The sequence below is a fragment of the Falco rusticolus genome, chromosome 3 (assembly GCF_015220075.1).
Source record: "Falco rusticolus isolate bFalRus1 chromosome 3, bFalRus1.pri, whole genome shotgun sequence".
Taxonomy (NCBI): Eukaryota; Metazoa; Chordata; class Aves; order Falconiformes; family Falconidae; genus Falco; species Falco rusticolus.
This window is the reverse complement of record NC_051189.1, coordinates 13,602,455-13,621,377: the sequence shown is the minus strand read 5'-3', so window position 1 is coordinate 13,621,377 and position 18,923 is coordinate 13,602,455. Positions and strand designations below refer to the sequence as shown.

The 18,923-nt window shown below is 45.2% G+C and overlaps 1 protein-coding gene across 28 annotated transcripts in view; it reads right to left on the bottom strand.

Annotated features, from left to right (window-relative positions):
* The window catches only part of SCRIB (scribble planar cell polarity protein), a 116,560-nt gene that overhangs the window by 41,372 nt on the left and 56,265 nt on the right, over positions 1 to 18,923 (bottom strand). For 24 of the 28 annotated variants that reach the window (XM_037378796.1, XM_037378767.1, XM_037378768.1 and 21 more), the window contains 7 exons: positions 15,081 to 15,338; positions 14,720 to 14,830; positions 11,095 to 11,271; positions 10,530 to 10,646; positions 6,966 to 7,154; positions 6,141 to 6,260; positions 5,843 to 5,899 (listed from right to left, as the gene is read on the bottom strand). In XM_037378796.1, coding sequence (XP_037234693.1) covers positions 5,843 to 5,899; positions 6,141 to 6,260; positions 6,966 to 7,154; positions 10,530 to 10,646; positions 11,095 to 11,271; positions 14,720 to 14,830; positions 15,081 to 15,338 — 1,029 coding nt within the window. The remainder of the gene's footprint in view (positions 1 to 5,842; positions 5,900 to 6,140; positions 6,261 to 6,965; positions 7,155 to 10,529; positions 10,647 to 11,094; positions 11,272 to 14,719; positions 14,831 to 15,080; positions 15,339 to 18,923) is intronic. The other 4 variants (XM_037378773.1, XM_037378777.1, XM_037378787.1 and 1 more) reach the window with 1 other exon arrangement.

The following is an 18,923-nucleotide window of genomic DNA, read 5'->3' as shown; positions in this document are numbered from 1 at the left end:
GTCCCAAGGCTGGAAGGATGGGAGGTGGAAGGCATCTGAGAAATACAGAGGGAGCTAACTCAAAGTTCTGATAAGCACCTAGGTCCTTTCTCTTCCAAAGCTTCTGCGCATTACCACTAGCAAAAAAATCAATGTCCCACATCACACACCCCTATCTCCAGACAATAATGAGCAACATGAGAAGACACTTAATGCTCTGGAGGATCTCAAGACCCAAAGAGATATTTAGGGATATTTAAGCTAAAGTCTATTCTGAATCTGGTTATGCTTAAGTGTTATCTGTAAGGTGAGTGTTCAAGCTGACACTAATCTTGTACATGATCCTTCCCTGAGGTCTCAAACTGAAGAGACAAGAGCACCAGCCAGCCCAGATGGAGGTGTGGAATGTTCAAAGTTCATTTCTGACAACATCTGGGGAGCCTGGGGAACCTCTGAATTAAGACTAGAAAAATAACTACAGCTACGGAGTTGAGACAAAGAAAATGCACCATGGAACAGCCCATGGAGATTTGCAGTTACTGATATTTCTATGGGAAACTGAATTAACAAAGAACTGAACTTGAAAGATGTATGCAGTGACTGCAACAGTGGTATATGAAAACCTCTACAGGACTAATGGGCGAGTATAGCAAAGCCAAAATTCTTCCCATTTCTTCAGTTCACAACTTTACTGTAATGAGACACGTTTGATCTCTATCACTCTTGTGCAAAACTGAACATGAAACACTGAAGGCTCTGGCACTGAGGTGGCAACTTTCTACAGCATCACAGTGGCTACCACAGAGTGCCGGCTCCATCACTAGTGTAAAATTAATCATCAAAACCAGTATTAGAAACAGAAACCCAGTTTCAAGGTCACACTGAAAGGCAACAGCAGAAAAACATGTCTTTGCTTTTGAGACTCAGGCTCTCAGGAATCCCAGTAAGTCAGGAGTCTGTAGTATCCACTGCTACCCTCCTCCTAGTAGCCCAACAAACTGGCATCAAAAAATGTGAGAACTTTCAAAGGCACAGGCAATTCTGGAGGGGAGTCTTGGTCTCTGCTTATCACCAGGCTACAGGCAGAGTTCTTGGCTCTTCAGAGGTTGGGACAGACAACATTGTAATTATACTAAGCCACACTATAGTGAGACAGAGGGCAATGTATAGAAATAAAGACCTTAGAAGTCCTTAAATACACATCACTGCAACCTCAGAACATTGATTTAAAAAAATCTGTCATATGTAAAACATCCAAGAAAGACGAACCACAATTACTGTGTATTGTTCAGCCTCCAGGAAGACTAATGACATTTGTTAGAATGTACCCACCTTTGTTTTGAAATGTTGCTGATGGCTGAATGACTAGTTATTGCTTAGTTTTCTTCTTTTAAATTAACTGTTTTAATGAAATTTCAAGTTGAAGTTTTCCTAAAAAGCTACCATAATACCATCAGCACTTTTTAAAATGAGATATGGCCAAGACTAAATCAACAATCATAAAGGTTTTTCTGTTGGTTTTTTTTTTTTTGGTGTTTTTTTTTTTGACAAAGTCTCTGGGGTATTTTTAAATAATCTCAGCATCAATTTTAGAAAAGGCTTTATCTACCTAAGACTGAACTAATGCAATCTGCTTAGACAGAGCAGCATGGTTTGAGGGCCAGCAAGTCGAGGAAGGTGATCCTCTCCCTCTACTCTGCTCTGGTGAGACCCCACCTGGAGCGCTGCATCCAGCTCTGTGGCCCCCAGCATAAGACTGACATGGACCTGTTGGAGCAAATCCACAGGAGGCCACGAAGAAGTTCAGGGAGCTGGAGCACCTCTCCTATGGGGACAGGCTGAGAGAGTTGGGGTTGTTCAGCCTGGAGAAGAGAAGGCTTGAGGGACCTTACAGCACCTCCCAGTACCTAAAGGGGGGCTACAAGAAAGCTGGAGAGGGACTTTATATGAAGGCATGCAGTGATAGGACAAGGGGTGATGTTTTTAAGCTGAAAGAGGATAGGTTTAGATTAGATATCACAAAGAACTTCTTTACTGTGAGGGTGGTGAGACACCAGAACAGGTTGCCCAGAGCAGCTGTGGGTGTCCCATCCCTGGCAGTGCTCAAGGCCAGGCTGGATGGGGCTGGGAGCAGCCTGGTCTGGTGGGAGGTGTCCCTGCCCATGGCAGGAGGTTGGAATGAGATGATCTTTCACAGCCCCTTCCAACACAAACCATTCTATGATTCTACAATTACTTGTTCTTGGTTTATCCAGGTGTTAGAAATGCTGATGATGACTCACAGTACCTGAACTCCAGAGACTATCCACATTCATACACTACCAATACAAAAGCAGTAGGAATACCCTTTGCTGTAACAGTAACACCACCAAATCAGGTTTCCTGAAACCACAACAAACCACTTTCAGTTCTTTCCTAGGCAAGGAACAAGACATTTTATAGAAAAAAACTAAATCTGATCTAAATTGGCTCTCCTATGAGCTGAACCAAGCGACCTGTAGAGGTCCATTCCTACTTGAATTGTTCACAGGAATAGAATAGTTTGGGTTAGAAGGAACCTTGAACGGTCATTTAGTTCAACGCCCCTGCAATGAGCAGGGACACCTTCCACTAGACCAGGTTGAAAATTATTCTGAAGGTCATTCCACTGCAAGAATTTCCATCTAATTGTAGATCTCAAACAGTATCAGAACACCTTGAGATACTTAGGACAGAAATTCCTTGCCTTTTTTCCTGCACATGCAAGTATCAACCTAAGCTGTAGGCCAGCAAAGCTAAAGCAAAGCTTCCAAAGGGAGTGTGCAACACATCAAACCCCTTTCGTCTCTCCACCCCAGTGTTTCATAGAATCATGTTCTGCATAGCCCGCTGCAATCAGTGACAGAAGGCAGAGTAGGATTATATAATATATGTATGTTTAGTGAGTACATGTATCATAGAGTCATTTAGGTTGGAAAAGACCTTTCAGATCAAGTCCAACCATTAACCCAGCACTGCACAGTCCAACACTGAACCATGTCTCCAAGTGCCCTATCTACTCATCTTTTAAATAGCTCCTCGGATGATGACTCAACCACCTCCCCGGGCAGCCTGTTCCAGTGCTTGACAACCCTTTTGGTGAAGAAATTTTTCTTGAAATCCAATCTAAACCTCCCCTGGCGCAACTGGAGGCCATTGCCTCTTGTCCTATTGCTTGTTACTTGGGAAGAAGAGACCAACCCCACCTCGCTACAACCTTCCTGCAGGTTGTTGTAGGGAGCGATAAGGTCTCCCCTGAGCCGCCGCCTCTCCAGGCTGAGCACCCCCAGTTCCCTTAGCTGCTCCTCTTAGGACCTGTGCTCCAGCCCCTTCCCCAGCTCTGTTGCCCATCTCTGAACACACTCCAGCACCTCAATGTCTGACTTGCACTGAGGGGTCTAAAACTGAACCCAGGATTCTAGGTGTGGCCTCACCAGTGCTGAGTGAGGGGGACAACTGCTTCCCTAGTCCTGCTGGCCACGCTATTTCTGATACAAGCCAGGATGCTGTTGGCCGCCTGGGCACACTGCTGGCTATATTCAGCTGGCCACAGACCAGCCCCCCCAGGCCCTTTCCCACTGTCCAGCTTCCCAGCCACTCTTCTCACAGCCTGTAGCGCTGCCTGGGGCTGCTGTGACCCACGGGCAGGACTCGGCATTTAGCCCGGTTGAACCTCATACAGCTGGCCTCAACCCATCGGTCCGACCTGCCCAGATCCTTCTGTAGAGCCTTCCTGCCCTCCAGCACATCAGTGCTCCCACCCAGCTTGGTGTCATCTGCAAACTGCCTGAGGGTGCACTCGATCCCCTTGTCCAGATCATCGATAAAAGATACTGAACAGAACCGGCCCCAGCACGGAGCCCTGGGGAACGCCACGTGTGACCAGCCGCCAGCGGGATGTCACTCCATTCCCCACCACCTCTGGGCCTGGCCACCCAGCCAGCTTCTAACCCAGTGCAGAGCACACCTGGCCCAGCCACGAGCAGCCAGTTTCTCCAGGAGATGCTGTGGGAGATGGTGTCAAAGGCTTTACTGAAGTCTAGGTGGACAACATCCACAGCCTTTCCCTCATCCACTAAGCGGGTCACCTTGTCATAGAGGGAGATGAGGTCAGTCAAGCAGGCCCTGCCTTTCATAACCCCATGCTGGCTGGGCCTGGTCCCCTGGTTGTTCTGTACATGATGCGTGATGGCCCTCAAGATAATCTGCTCCATAGCCTTCCCCAGCACCGAGGTCAGGCTGACAGGCCTGCAGTTCCCCCGATCTCCTTCCAGCCCTTTTTGTAGATGGGCACCACACTGGCTAACCTCCAGTGTTCTGGGACCTCTCCAGTTTGCCAGGACTGCTGCTAAATGATGGAGAGCGGCTGGGCAAGCTCCTCTGCCAGCTCCCTCAGTGCCCTTGGGCAGATCCTATCCGGCTGCATAGATTTGTGCGTGTCTAAGTGGAGCTGCAGGTCACTGTTTCCTACTGGACTGTGGGGACTTCATTCTTCTCCTCCTTGTCCCTGTTCTCCAGCTCAGGGGGCTGAGTACCCAGAAAGAAGCTGGTCTTCCTATTAAAGACTGACGCAAAGAAAGCATGAAGTACCTCAGCCTTTTCCTCATCCTTGGTGGCAATGTTCCCTGCTGCATCCAATAAAAGATGGAGATTCTCCTTGGCCCTCCTTTTGTTCCTAATGCATTTGTAAAAACATTTGTAAAAACATTTTTTTGTTATCTTTTACAGCAGTGGGCAGCCGGAGTTCTAGCTGGGCTTTCGCCTCTCTAATCTTCGCCCTGCATAAATTTGCGACATCCTTATAGTCCTCCAGAGGCTCTTCCAAAGGTGGTAAATTCTTCTTTTTCCCCTGAGTCCCAGTCAAATCACTCTGTTCAGCCATGCTGGTCTTCTCCCTCTCCCCTCCCTCCCATCGCATGCCTTAAAGGTCATACAGCCATCTTCTTGTTCACTGCCCATCTAAAACCTTAATTGTTTTTCCCAAAACAAGCAAAATCTCAAGCGTTAACTAAATTATAAAGATCACCTCCATCCAGAATTGCCAACACATCTAACACTCTTGTGGGGTAGCAAATGTAAAAAAAAAGCTGTGTTTCCAACTACAGAAAGAACCTAGAGAAATATTAGGTATATCTAAATTGGAAACCTGAAGAAACACCCTCAAAATGTGCACATAGTAGTTATCTGCCAGGAGAGCAGACTCCTAACTGACAATACTGAAGAATTCTGTTTTCCCTCATCTTCCGAAAGAGTTTGACTGCATAAATTACAGTTTTAAGTGGGACAACTAGAAAACCCAAGTCCTCGAGGGGCTCGACTCTGCTAATCTTTTTCTGTGAAAGGCTGAAACAGTGGGCAGAAATACTAAGTTCTTATACCGCATCAGGAAAAACATCATCTGAACTGAGGAGCACAAACTTGCAATTGATGAACATTGCCACTTCTTCAATTCAGGGCAGCTCTGAGCAGTGTGTTCTCATCTTTGCTCATAAAAGCTCTGTCAGGTCATGGAGTGCTCTATAGAGAGAACTGATTAAATGTGGGACTTTCAAGGTAATAAGCCATTTTTCTCAAAGTTTCAGCTTGGCCAGGAGGTACCAGCAGGTAAGAGAAAGACGAACTCTGTAAATAACAGAAGAGTACCACCAAAAAGGTACATAGGAAGGTATGGCAAAGCCAAAAAGCAGCTAGCATCACTGAATGGTGTGCTATGAAGAGAGAAGGCCCAAAGCCCCCCATGGCATTAACAGCTGGGTAGAGATAATTTGTGGCATTCTCCTTAAGGCTCACAGGCTTGGCAGAACCACTGTCAAGAACAGATTCTGCTACATGAAAAATCTCTCACCACTTTCTCCATTTCTTCTCTTTCCCACTGAGTTGCTTCTCTCACCATTTCCATCTCCTAGGAGAGACCAAAGTTAGAGCCACTTCACTCAGTGCTCTCTCCCCACTCGGAGCACCTGTAACCTCATGAAGATTTCACAGTCCCATCCTAGCGCACTCCTGATAAAAGTGCTGGGACCTGCTGATCCCATAAAAAGGAAGTCCACTACCCATAATTCTGCAGATTCCATGCACCAAGGGAGACACAAGAGATTTTCAGAAACTTTTTCCACTCCATAACATTCTCCCAGCATACCCACCTTCTGTAGGATCTCCAGTTCTTCAGGGCTTAAATCCCGATCAATGGAAGAGATACTTTCCAGGCTATTCTTGCGCCCAATACCAGCAGCAAAAGGGTTTGCAATAATTCCTGGGGACATCTGCAAAGCAAAAAGGCAGTAATACATGGTGGAAGCCTACAGTGTGTCATACAAAAAATTCCATATTCCCGGTCTCCCAGATACGGAGCACCAAGATGATCCTAGGCAAGTCAGAACTCTTTCACAACCTGAAACCTTGTTTCAGCTGTCAATTATCCAAGGCACTTGAGATCTAAGGAAGATGAGTTTAAACTGCAATTGGTACAGAGAGGGGATAAGCTGACAAAGGATCAGGTACATATTCTTGTGGAGAATAAAAAAGCTTACTTGCTAAGCCTTGAAGAAAAAAGGCTGAGAAAGCACAGGACTGCTATGGGTAAGTGTTTGCTTGTGGGGAAAGGCAAATACCAATAAAAAGACAATTTACTTTAAATGTAACATTGGCACAAGAAAATATACACATAAATAGCCTGGAGAAAATTAGCCTGAAAATTTGAAAAGCTATATTTCTAACCAGTGCAGTGATGTTGTGAAACAGTTCTGAAAACAGCAGAAAAGAGACAGTCTTTAGCGACTTGCTTTTATGAACTGGCAACCACCTCCAGCTCATACAGCGGGAGACCAGACTCTGAAATCTGGGACCTCAAAAAAAAAAAAAAATTCTACAGCAAAAGATTGGAATAATCTAGCGATCTTCTGTGAAGAAAGAAGCGGGATCTTTGTGGTACTGGTCACTGTGAGGGCACCCTGCACTTCAGTTCTCACCTCAATCGCAGCTGCAGCCTTGGGATCAAAGCCATCACACACTAGCACAAGGAGCGCATCACCCACACTTCGGAGTATCTGTACTGCTTCTGTATGCGTCATTCCCAGCAAACTCTGGTGATTCACCTCCAGGATCCGCATTCCCACCTTCAGACGGCCATCTCGGGCCGCAGCCCCTGAGGAGCTCACCTGTAACAAATGGGGGGAATCAAGATATCACCTAAGGAGGTAAGAGAAGATCAGAGAGCATGGGGACCATCAGGAAGAAGTAATGAGAGAGGACAGCATAAGAAGGAAACAGGGAGAAAAGGCTGCAGCTACACGTCAGGGAAGGCATCTGGAAGTATTTACATGTAGTTACAGAAAGGAAAGGAAGAACATGTACAATTTGATAGAGGAAACAGGTACAGAAGAAATATCTTATGGGAGATATAAAGAATCTGTATTTGAAATGTGTCGTCCCAAGGAAAGAAACTGCTTTTGTTTTATCAATGAAGCAGGTGAGAAAGAAAGCTCTTGCATCTATGATTTATCTTCACAGAAAGGAAAGTGTAATAATTTTTTGTTGGGAAACACAGAAAATGCAAGCATAGGGATAATTTTTGTGGATTAAGATAAATGAGGCATAAAGACTTTTTCCCTGTCTTTGGGGTAGAGACAGGCATAACAAATGACGCCTGTCTGCCATTTTCCATCCTCTCTTTCGCAGAAATAATGTTTAACTCCTATTTTCTTTCCTCAGCAAGTCACAAGAACTCATACTTGCCTGATGTACACAAGCCGCTACGAGGGGAAGCAACTACATGCAGCATATTGATAAGGCACATGAAAGCCAGAGTTTGTCTTACAGAGTGCAAGCATCCATGTACGTTTGAGGAGAGAATGAAAGTGCATGCTTTGCCACCAGAACAAAGGCAATAAAGGCAAGGAGTTCTATTCATATTTTTTTCCCACTCCAGAGTGGGAAAAAGAGACTGCAGGACTTGCTGCGGGTACAAAGTGAAAGAAAAGGAAAAAAAAAAATCCCCAAACCCAAACACATGCAAACATGAGGCTCGGGAGAAATACGCAAGCTGGGGAAGTGAGAAAAAAATTGAACAATAGTGATAGAAGTTACTATCGGGAACCAGACAGAAATACAGGCTACAACTCAAAGTGCCTTAGCGAAATGAACAGAATCACCAAATGGACATTACTTTTTCTAATGGGAAAACAAGAAGCTTGAAACAACAGGGGACGTACACACAGTCAAGCTAGGACCTAAATACATTTGGTATTTGTAACGACCTCGCTGGGAACACCACAGACAAATGAACGGCTTCAGTTCAAAGGCCCACTCTTAAAGCCAAAGAACCAATATAACTAAGCTTTACAAAGAGAATTATGACCAGTGCTACACAACGGCTTTGCAGAAAGAATGTCGATGTCAGGGATCTCAAGCAAAGCCTATCAATCTATGACAAGAGAATAAGGAGCACACAATGGTGCACAAAGGTGGTTGCTGGGTGTGGGAAATGCAAGGACATGCATGACTGGTTGTCAAGGGACGATGGAGGCACAGGTAACATCAGAGGAAAGAAAAAAAGAAAGGACTACTGCACACCACATATTACTGGGATCAGAGAGGCAAAAAAACCCAAAACAAACGAAAGGCATAGGTGTTTGTTGGATTTATGAGAGCTGTTTTAGAGAAAAAACAGATACATGTTTAATAAAGTACCTGTAAATAGAAGAAAAAATGCTGCATGCATTTATATTTATTTTTTTATATTTGGGGGGAGGTAAAGCAGCCATGCATGCCTACACAGAATTTCTTCAGGCCTGTAAAGGAAAACATTTAAGTGTGTGTGAGCGCGTGTGCATGCACAAAAGTGGGCACATGCAGCCGAATGGAAAAAGACCGAGTACTCACAATTTCTTTTCCAGGGAGAGCAAGTGCATAAGTGTGACAGTAGAACACCCAGAAATAATGGGAGGAGGTGAAGTTAATGTAGAAAAATGTCCTTAACGCCAACTGTCATCTATATTATTGATATGTCACTGAGGGGCACTGAGCTATCCCCGTTGAGACAGATCATTAATTTCAAATTGTAGATATAATTTATACTTCCCACGGTATTCAACTTGTAACATTTCATCAAGAAGGTTTTAAAAAGGAAGAACTCGATTACAATTTTTTTAAAAAACTACAATTAAGGGACTCAATGGAAATGCAAATTAAGAAAAACTAAGGAGAAAGAAGGTAGCAATCAGACATCCAAAGAGGAGGGAGAAGAAAAAGCACTACCTTATCTCTCAGTTATTGGGAATATACAGACAAAATAACAGAAGCAGGAAAGACACTCTGGTTAGGACAGATAAGAGAGATCAAGCTGAAGTAACACAGTTGAAGGAACAGCAGAAAAGTTCAGTGCTTTGGTTCTCCACAGGTTAAAATAACTACTATTTTTTAAAAAAAGGCAGGAGGGAAAGGGGTAAACGAATCCTGCAACAGGGCTGAACTGTAAGCCTTCCAAACTCCTAAACACTGTAACACTGAAGAAGATAAAAACCCCCTACCTTAATCATTAAAAATAATCAGTTACAATAATTAAAGTTACTTTTTAAAAAAGTAAGTTACAATAATCTTAGATTTTGTTTTACTGCTATTAGAAGTATTGCAGTTGAACGTCCAGCTATTACTTTGATAGACTGATTTTACTCTTTTAACTTTAAAACTCAGGTAAAGAAGTCGTATCAAGTAATAACTTGTAATAACAATTGCTGACCACTCCCTTCCTTTGGAAGTAGCCCATTATTAGGAATGGTTACTGCAACTGGCAACTATGGAGTGCCCACCATCCAGCAAGTATTATTAAGACCTCTAGAGCTAGAGCAGAGTTTCTGCCCTACCATACTAGCTGAAAAGGGAGCCAGTGACACTAACGTGAACATCCAAAGCCCCTTTGGTCAGCATGAAGACCAAAAATTACACCATTTATCACTATGCTCTGTTGCTAACAAGAAAGAAGAGACAAAATGTTTCACTAAGGAGCATAAGCTTATACACAGTATATTGTTGAAAAGAAAATATGCATTACTTCTTGGGGAAAAGTGACATGACAAATACATATGCCCGCAAGCAGTCATTTGCAAAGGAAAGAGAACAAAATTACATACACGTTGCATGGCACAGGAGGAAAGGGGAGCAATTCATAATGTCATAATGTTTTTGATGGAAGGAGAGAAGAGCATGCATGCTTGAGTGGGCAGGAAGGCCACAAGCATCTGGGGGAAGCAACAGGAATGAAGGAGAAGAGGAAAGATGCATGGGTTCATGTTATACAAAAAAAGGCAAGAAGCACAAGGCAAAATAAAAGCAAACCCAGGAAATGAAAGAAGAAATGCGGCTGTTGCAGAGGAAGAAATATGAAAGGAAACAGATGTGCCTCCTTCAGTGGATGGAGGAGAATTGATGTACCCAGTGAAAAGTGGAGACAGCGTATCAGACAAATTCCACAGGGATCACCCTTTTCCCCAGCAGTCCTTGCATGCAACCAAGCTGCAGAGTTAGTGGTCTGGTACCTTAGAAATGAAGATGCCTTCATCAGTGGGATCAAATGGGTTTCCAGCATGACCTTTTGCTCCACCCCGGATGCTGATGCCCAGCTTTTCTCCTGGAGCCTTTTCAATGCATATTTCCTGTAAACACAGAAAAGGTCTCCTTGTTTCTGGGTCATGTTCAGACAGGAGCTGTTGAAGAAACACTCCTAGTAGCTGGCCATATTCTAAATACCCTGAAAAGGACCCGAATTAGGCCTTTCACCCATTTGACACAGACTTTTGATGAGTCTTCTGCCCTTTTCTGTATTTCTGTCCCCTGTTCAGGTCTGGTCTTCATGAAAACTGATAATTCTCTGATCACAGTATCACCATGGGCATGCCAAGAGGCCCTCCACAGTCCTCAACTGGATAGATACTTACAAGAGATATATATTTGGATTCTGCCCAAAGGGAAGGAAATTTCAACCAGAAGGTTAATTTGCACTCTAGTTCCAGACTTCCAACCAGGTAAGGAATTGCCTTGAAAAGTGATCCTTCTATAAAGAGAAGTGTGATTCCCCGCCCCGTTCTCTTACTCAGAACCTACCTGCATGCCAGGTGGTGGCGGATCTCGCCTTACTAACATAGTCAGCTCCTGGGTGTTAGAGAGCAAGGCATTCACTGCTTCCTGGTGGGTAGCATGGCGCAGGTCAATACTATTTACCTCCAGGATCCTGTCCCCTACACGGAGCCCACTGCGAGATGCCAGTCCACGGGGAATGACCTGCAAAGGATCATTAATATTACAACTAGAGAAGGAAATTCCCTCTCTCCTTGGAGAGACACCGATTGTGTCCCTAGGCTATCCTCCAACATCCTCTGAGGCCTGTTTTGACTTCTTTCTCTGCAACCCAAGAGGTAACGTTATCTGTGAACCCTGGCAAAGAATGAAGTAAGATTTGCTTTAAAGTGCCATTCGATATACTCTTATATCCTCATATTATCATTTTCATCCGAACCACTCCCGTGTCAGCTTTCCCATGACTTAGCCTGTGACTGTAACCAGAAGACAGCTTTCTCACAAGAACTGAGAAACTCAAATGTTAAACTGCAGGGCTGTTGCTGGAAGTGCATCATCTACCATTACAAACAGCCACTGTACCAGCACTGACAGTGTGAGTACACCTCCAGTCCTCAAGAAGTGCTCTAGAGGAGATCTTGAGAGCTACAGAGTTACTAACCAAGAAACCTAACTTCTATTCCTGGTAAAACAATAGAGTGAACAAAGGCAAAGATCTGTGAGCATGTGGATAAGCAAATCCTGCCTCATTGACCTGCTGAAGCACTGCGAGAGAAACAATGAACACATGAAGGAAGCAATCTGGTAGATGTAACTTCTCCACTTCCGAATGGTTCTTGACAAGGTCTGATGCAAAGTCTATCAGAGAAGCTGTGTCCACTAGACGGGAGGAAAGGCCACTTTAATGAAAGCTGGTTAAAGGAGAGGAAACAAAGGGCAGGGCTGGACAGCTGCTGCTCAGGACACAGAAGATTCACTGGTAGGGTGCCTGAGGGGTTGGTACAGGACTGGTGTTATTCAGCACATCCACTTGTAACCTGAAAAAGGTAGTGAACAGTGAAATCTCCAAATCTGCAGATGATATTGTGCTGGTTTGAGCAGCCAGACACCACCCTGGTGGTGGGGAACTTCAAAAGGGGTGAAGAAAACGCATTAAAAAGACATGAGCTTCAGCACAGACAACGAGTCTATGGAAAAACACCTTGAACCATGCACACACAACACTGAACTCAGAAACAGTAACTCAGGCAAGTTCCTAGAGACACTCACATGTTCTCTGAAATTATGGGCTCTGCATGCAGGAAGAGACAAAAAAAAGCCAACAAAACTTTGGGCATCATCAGAAAGGGTACTGAGATGAAGACAGACAGAATCACGTACATCTCCAGGACTGTTCAGTTCTCTGTTCCAAAAAAGGCAGAGCAGATGGGGACCCAGAAACTGCACCGAGGACTATGCAAGGATGATGGTGACAGGCCACAGGGTAAGGTCTCCAACACCAGTCAGAGTATCCTTGGCGCTATCCCTGGCACTTCCAGAAGGAAGGATAAAGCTTTCAGGGTCTTGGGCTACAGGGAGTGCCTGGGACCTCTCCCTGGGGCTGGTGGTGCTCTCACCAGTGGAAGGTGGGCTCTGATCATGGTGCCAAGCTAGCAGGTGAAGAAGCTACAGGATGAGGTGAGCATACTGCATAGCATCAGTGAAAATGAACAGGAGAGCAACAGGCTCTTTGCAGAAACACTGCAGAGAGAACAGTCCCAATCCAATGTTGTACAGAAGGGTCAGCTACAGGCTATGCTTAAACAAACAGCAGAGGCTCCCAAGCTGGAGAAGGCTGGGAGCTTGAGTCTGCTGGCAACACAGTGAAGAGTCCTTCTCACTACGGTCACGCACCTGAAATTTTACAAGGTATAGTGCCTTGTAGCAGATGAGGAGAAACAAACCACACAAAAGGAGGCACTGAAGCAATCCCAGAATGAACACGTCGGCACCAACAGGAAGCATCAGGTTAAACCTACTGCAAACCGCTTCTGCAAGGGACAGAGGCACACATCTGTCAAACAAGACATGCTGTTTCAGAGGCTTGTTGCTAGCCAGAGGCTTGGATCCAGTATGCTCTGAAAGGCAGCTAAGGCAGCAGTATGCCCTTGCAACCCTTGCAGCAGTGGAGGGTGTAGCCAGCCAAGGGAAATGATCATTCTTCACTGAAGAGTGCTTGTGGTGTTGCATCTAGAGCACAAGGCAGACACTGATAAAGTGGAATGAGTGGAGCAGAGGGCCAAGAACATGAACAGGGGTGTTGAGAATACATTGTACAAAGAGAGGCAGAGACCTGGGGGTTTTCATTGTTGAGAATGGGAAGCTAAAGGGGATGTTGCCGTTGTCTTCAACTACCTAACACAACGGTACAGAGAAAACAGATGCCAGGCTCTTCTCAAAGGCACACAGTGGTATAGGGAGAGAGGCACCGGATCCAGGTTGGAACAAGGAAAATTCTGTCTAGATATTAGGAAAAAAACATACACCATAATAGTAGTTAAACAGTGGAAGAGAAGTCCAGAGAGGCTGTGAGATCTCCATCTCTGAAGATACTCAGAACTTGACTAGACAAGGCTCTCAACAAGCTGATACAGGCTGGCCCCATGCTTTCAGTGAGATCAAATAACCTCTGCAGGTCCCTTCCAACTTGAATGATCCTGTGACGCTACATCTTGAGAAGGACGTAGCTGGATTAGAGGAGGTCTGGAGAAAGGCAACAATGAGGGGATGAAGCAGCACCTTGCAAGGGGAAACAAAGGCCACAACTCTCAAGTTTGGAGAGAAAGCTGAGGAAGGAGAATGAGTGAGGTTTACAACACTGAAGGTGGTGAGTAAGCTGAATACAGGACTTCTGTTTACCAAACTGACAATACCAGAATGGAGGAGCATGTCCCACAGTGTAACCAGTGGGACACTGGTTTAGAGCAGATCAAAGAGTGCTTCTTCAGGTGACAGGTAATGATGTTCTGGGACTTGCAGGCATAAGTGTTGGAAGAGACAGATTCAGTATGCCCAAGGGACAAGAGACGTGTGGATGCAGAAAGAGCTAGGCAGGGATGTCCTCTCTCTCACCCCTAATCCAGTAAGTGTGGATGTGTGGGACTACAAAGGGAATGACCTGCAGCAAGTGGCTGGTTTTTGTGCTGTCTCTAAATAGCGTCAGCTAATGCCACTACTGGAAAGAGGGCAGTGGCCCACAGGACACTGGCCTGAATGCAGAAGAGTGTGTCTGTTTTTCCTTGCAGTAACACACTCATCACACTAACACTTTCAGAGTCATGACTGGTTTTCCAAAATGCCTGCGTCTTTCCAGGATTCATTAAAAGCTAACATAAGCTCAGCAATTTCAAAAGCTAACTCTCCCCAAACAGTTCAGCATGAATTAGACAGGTTTGCAGGCTTTTATGTGCCATTTACGTTTCTACAACAGCAGCAGTATGTCTAGTATAGGCTAACTCTTTACATATGTACGCATCCTTCTCCCATCCCTTTTTCTTTTCTCTTTAATTTATTCTGTACTTCTTAGACTCTTGCATCAAAATCTTTCATCTTAACCCCAATAATTAAACAGCTCAGGAGTGTCCACTGCTAGGCTGCTCACACAGGACTCTACCTTTGAAATGAAGACACCTGGTTCATGAATCCCAAATGGATGGCTTGAATGGTCACTGCCTCCTACGATGCTGAGTCCCAGGGGACCACCTGCTTTTACAAGGTGAATTTCCTTGAGGGAACAAGAAGCAGAGTCAAAGGGAATAAGGGATACCACATAAGGACTACAAACACTGAAAAACATGGAGTGAGGGATGTTTTACTTGAGTGAGCACAAGGTAAGCACCCACAGAACAAGGGGATTCCCCATTACTTCTCAACACCACAGTTAACACAGTGGAACAGCCCTCATCAGACTAGCAATTTTTCAAATGAAAACCACCCAAGATGACACTACCCCATATTCCGACAGACAGACTCACCTCAATGGGATACTGATCCTCCAGGCCTTTAGACAGATGGTTCCTTTGCAGCGAAGGTGTCTCCTCCGGTGGGCTCTCCCCATGGCTGGGAGGCGGTGGTGGGGAGTGCATGCGCACTCGTGGCACGCCTGGCGAGTCTCCCTCGCTGAGCTGCTCTACACCCTCTCTCTCTACCAGCAGCACGATGGTGGGGGAGGATGCGGTAAGCAGCGCTACTGCCTGATCATGCCTGGCTTCTGTCATGTCTACCCCATTGATCTAGAACAACCCGCAAACTCAGCGTCAGACCATCACCCGAGTACACCCTGTCATTTTAAGCACTTAGCCAAGCACTCTAAGGGACCCCATTCTGCTGGAACACTGCCCCGCCTCGAAAGTCTGTTCCCCAAAGCAATTCTCAGTCCTTCCTATCTGGCAAAGGGACACTGAACCTGTTCATTCCCACCTGACCAGAATCTTCTTCCTAGACTTACCAGCCCCTTTCGCACCTTTTCTGTATACCTCCAAGCCCTAACAGCATCAGCAACATTCCAGGGGACCATGAAAGCTAAGTACGATGCCCCACCTCCTGGAGCACTACAAACCTAGCTATTGCCCAGACGATACTGCGGCTCACGCATTACCAGGAAAGTACCTGCCATTCCTTCTGGGCTTTGCATTCCAGCTTTCCTACTGGGTCACGACAAAAGAAGCCCAAGAGGTTGCACTACAGATCCAATATGGGAAGACGACAACACAGTGATTGCCAGAAGTGATGCCATGGCACATAAATGTGTCATAGCACCAGCTGCCTTTGCACTAGGCCATTTGCCCTTATCAATCACTCTCAAAGCCCAGACACAGGCACTGAAGAGCATGACCTGATGTGTAACAGGACCTGTCACTGGCCACAGGGTTACTGTCCACCCATGCTGGGCAAGGTTACAGCAGTCTAGGGAAGATGTCAGTTTTAAGCCATAAAAAGTGTATGCCAGGTATAAAAAGACTTGGAAGCACTGAGAAAGAGACTGTTAGTCCACAGTGACTGACTGACTGACACAAAAAGAAAGCTAGAATTCTTTTGGACAAGAAAACATCCAATATGCTATGCCAAATTAATCTCAAGAATACAACTACAGTTGTCTTGTGGAATCAGTGAAAGATATAATGCTTCAGACAAAGAGGCACTTCTAGTACGCACAGGGAAGAAACAATGTCATTCGTACAAAGCATTGAGGAGAACTCATCTGAAAAACTACACTATTCTCATCCTTCACATACACAAAAATTATCTAACATAAGTTAACAAGATGCGCAGAAAAAAAGCTGCTATGACAGGCAGGGAAACAGAGAGCCTTTCCTACAAAATTAAAGATTTAAAACAGCTTGCCTAGAAACTCAAAGGACCAGAAAAGATGTGACTGTTCTCCATTAATGTATGAGGGATGGAATACTGAGAGGAGAGCTAAGCTAGAAGAACACTGCCAAAAGGATGACACTTGCCATGAAAAAGCTGAAGCTGAAAATGAAAAAGTTTCTAGTTCTTAGGTTCTGGAAAAGCTTTCCAAAATTAACAATGAGGACATGAAAAGAACAGCTGTTAAGACGGAGTTTGATCAGCTTACAAAATAATAACATGACTTTGTAACAGCAACTGAATTGTGTAGCCCAATTCCTCACTGGCTGATTCCTTGAAATAATATAGTACTTCCCAGTACCTTCCAAGAAAGCAGTTTCTGGACAAAGCTGACTGCACACAGTCTGTCAAGACTTCGTCCAGAACCTCCATAAACACCACCATCACCCTCACCCAACCTGCCCCATCCCATCCAGAGCCAAGTGTGCTGTGCTCCGTATGACATGGAAGACGACAGGCAAGACAGCCCTGTCCTGTGCTGGACACAAACAGCAAACTCTCGGCCCCACAGCATCCTCTCTACTCAAAGTATTGTCCCCAAAGGGACACCTTTGGCACCAACCATAGAGAACAAACAGAAGGCTGCGAAGGCATGCCAGCCTGCACATGCATGCAGGAAGAGGAAGGATGTAAAGGTAGTTGGGTAATGGCTGCTGAGCATAAAAGACAAGGCAATAAGCAAGAAAGATAATGAATTAAACACACAGGTGCACAAACCTTAATTAAATGCAGATAACAGAGACAAGACTCAAGACACTTATAGATGGATCATTAAAGGAATCATTGAAATGGTAACAATTAAAGAAATGCAACCAAAAACTTGGTAATCAATTTGCAGAGGAAATCAAGATTATCGTGGGTTATCAGAACAGCTCTCAAAGGAAAGAGCAAACTTGCTACAGGAAGTTTTAAGGGGCACTGTGGGAATGTGCAAAACTTATTAAAGGATCACGGGTGGGAAAGGGCAGTGGATAAGGAGAGAGGAGGAACAAGCATGGGGAAATGGAGAGGGTGGAAAGTAAAAAGAGGCTGATAACAGGCAAGCAGGCTGCTGGTCAGTGTGCTTGTCTGGCCAAGCCCTGTGCCAGTTCACCATCTTTTTACCAAAAAAAAGGATGCAAAAAAAAAAAAAAAAAGAGTACCACCTGCTCTATCTTTTTACCAAACTCTGTTTGTATTAACTGGGTGAGTTTCCTCTGTATTCTGGGTAAGCGTGCAAGATCTACTAGCAAAATTCAAGTCAGACCAGCCAGCAAATAGTAATCCAAAACACGCAAATACCCAACAGCTGGCCCAGAAACCAGATAAAAGGCTCCTGGTCTCACCAAAGAGCCTTGAAGAGCTTGCCGCTTGGGCCAGAGACTGAAGAGACCTGCAAACACGAATATTTATGTGAGCTGAGTGAGGGAGTGTATGTGCATGTTCCACTAGCAAACCTTAAATCTCATTAGCCAGAGGGTAAGAACAGAGTTAAACTGGCTGCATTGTTCATGCCCTATGAGGACTGTTTGTGTTTATGCACGCAGCTGTAAAGGTACTGACCCCTTCTTGCCTGTGTAAACCTGTGGCCAGCCAGTTAAGTGGAATCTGCACTTAGCCTTCCTGATGGCTGGAACCTGGGAATGGGGAAAAGCAGCAGCCTTGTGTCCAGTGGACTGGGAAGGGAGGATCCCCTTGGGTCCTCCCATCTGCCAGATACACCAATTTTTAACAAAGATGACATGCGGAAGAGGCGTGGCCCTTCGGTTTTTATCACCAGATCAAGGCCCAACATATTCCACAGACAGACCTGCTGGAGCAGCATGCACTCTTGACTTCACGCATTCCCCTCTTATTTTTCTGCCACTGCCAAGATGTATACCGAAAGTATACAGTGGTACTTCCCTGGACTAGTGAGCAGGGACACAGGAACTCCCCGAGTGAGAGGTACATGATATGTAACAGCCTTTGATGGCATTTTACTCATTAACTTCTCCATTACCTGGCAATCATGATGCCTTCCCAGCTTTTGGACAGCTTTCAGTGGCCTTTATTGCTATGTCTCTGCTTAGCAAAAGAACAAGGCCAGCCAGTGCAGCAGCTATCAAAGTGCCCAGAGGAAGGGCACAAGTGTCATCTAACCTCTCCCAGAGCCACACATTTTCCTGTGTGCCAGGGAGCTGTATTACTCCGGCAAATTTCTTAGTGATCAGACTGCTGTCATTAGGACCCGACGTGTCGCCTGGTGCTACTACTGTAGCCTCTACTGTACTACAGTACTGTACTACAAACCTCGCCCAGAATGAGTTTTCTTCAGTCTACTCCCAGTCCTATCCCAAAAAAACTAGCGGCCCTTAGCCACTGCTCCCAGTCCTGCACCCTCCCTACTAGATCCCCATCCCACGATTTGAACTCTCCAACGCTCCCCCACCTTGCAGTTGCCTGCTCCGTATTTTCCACTACCAAAA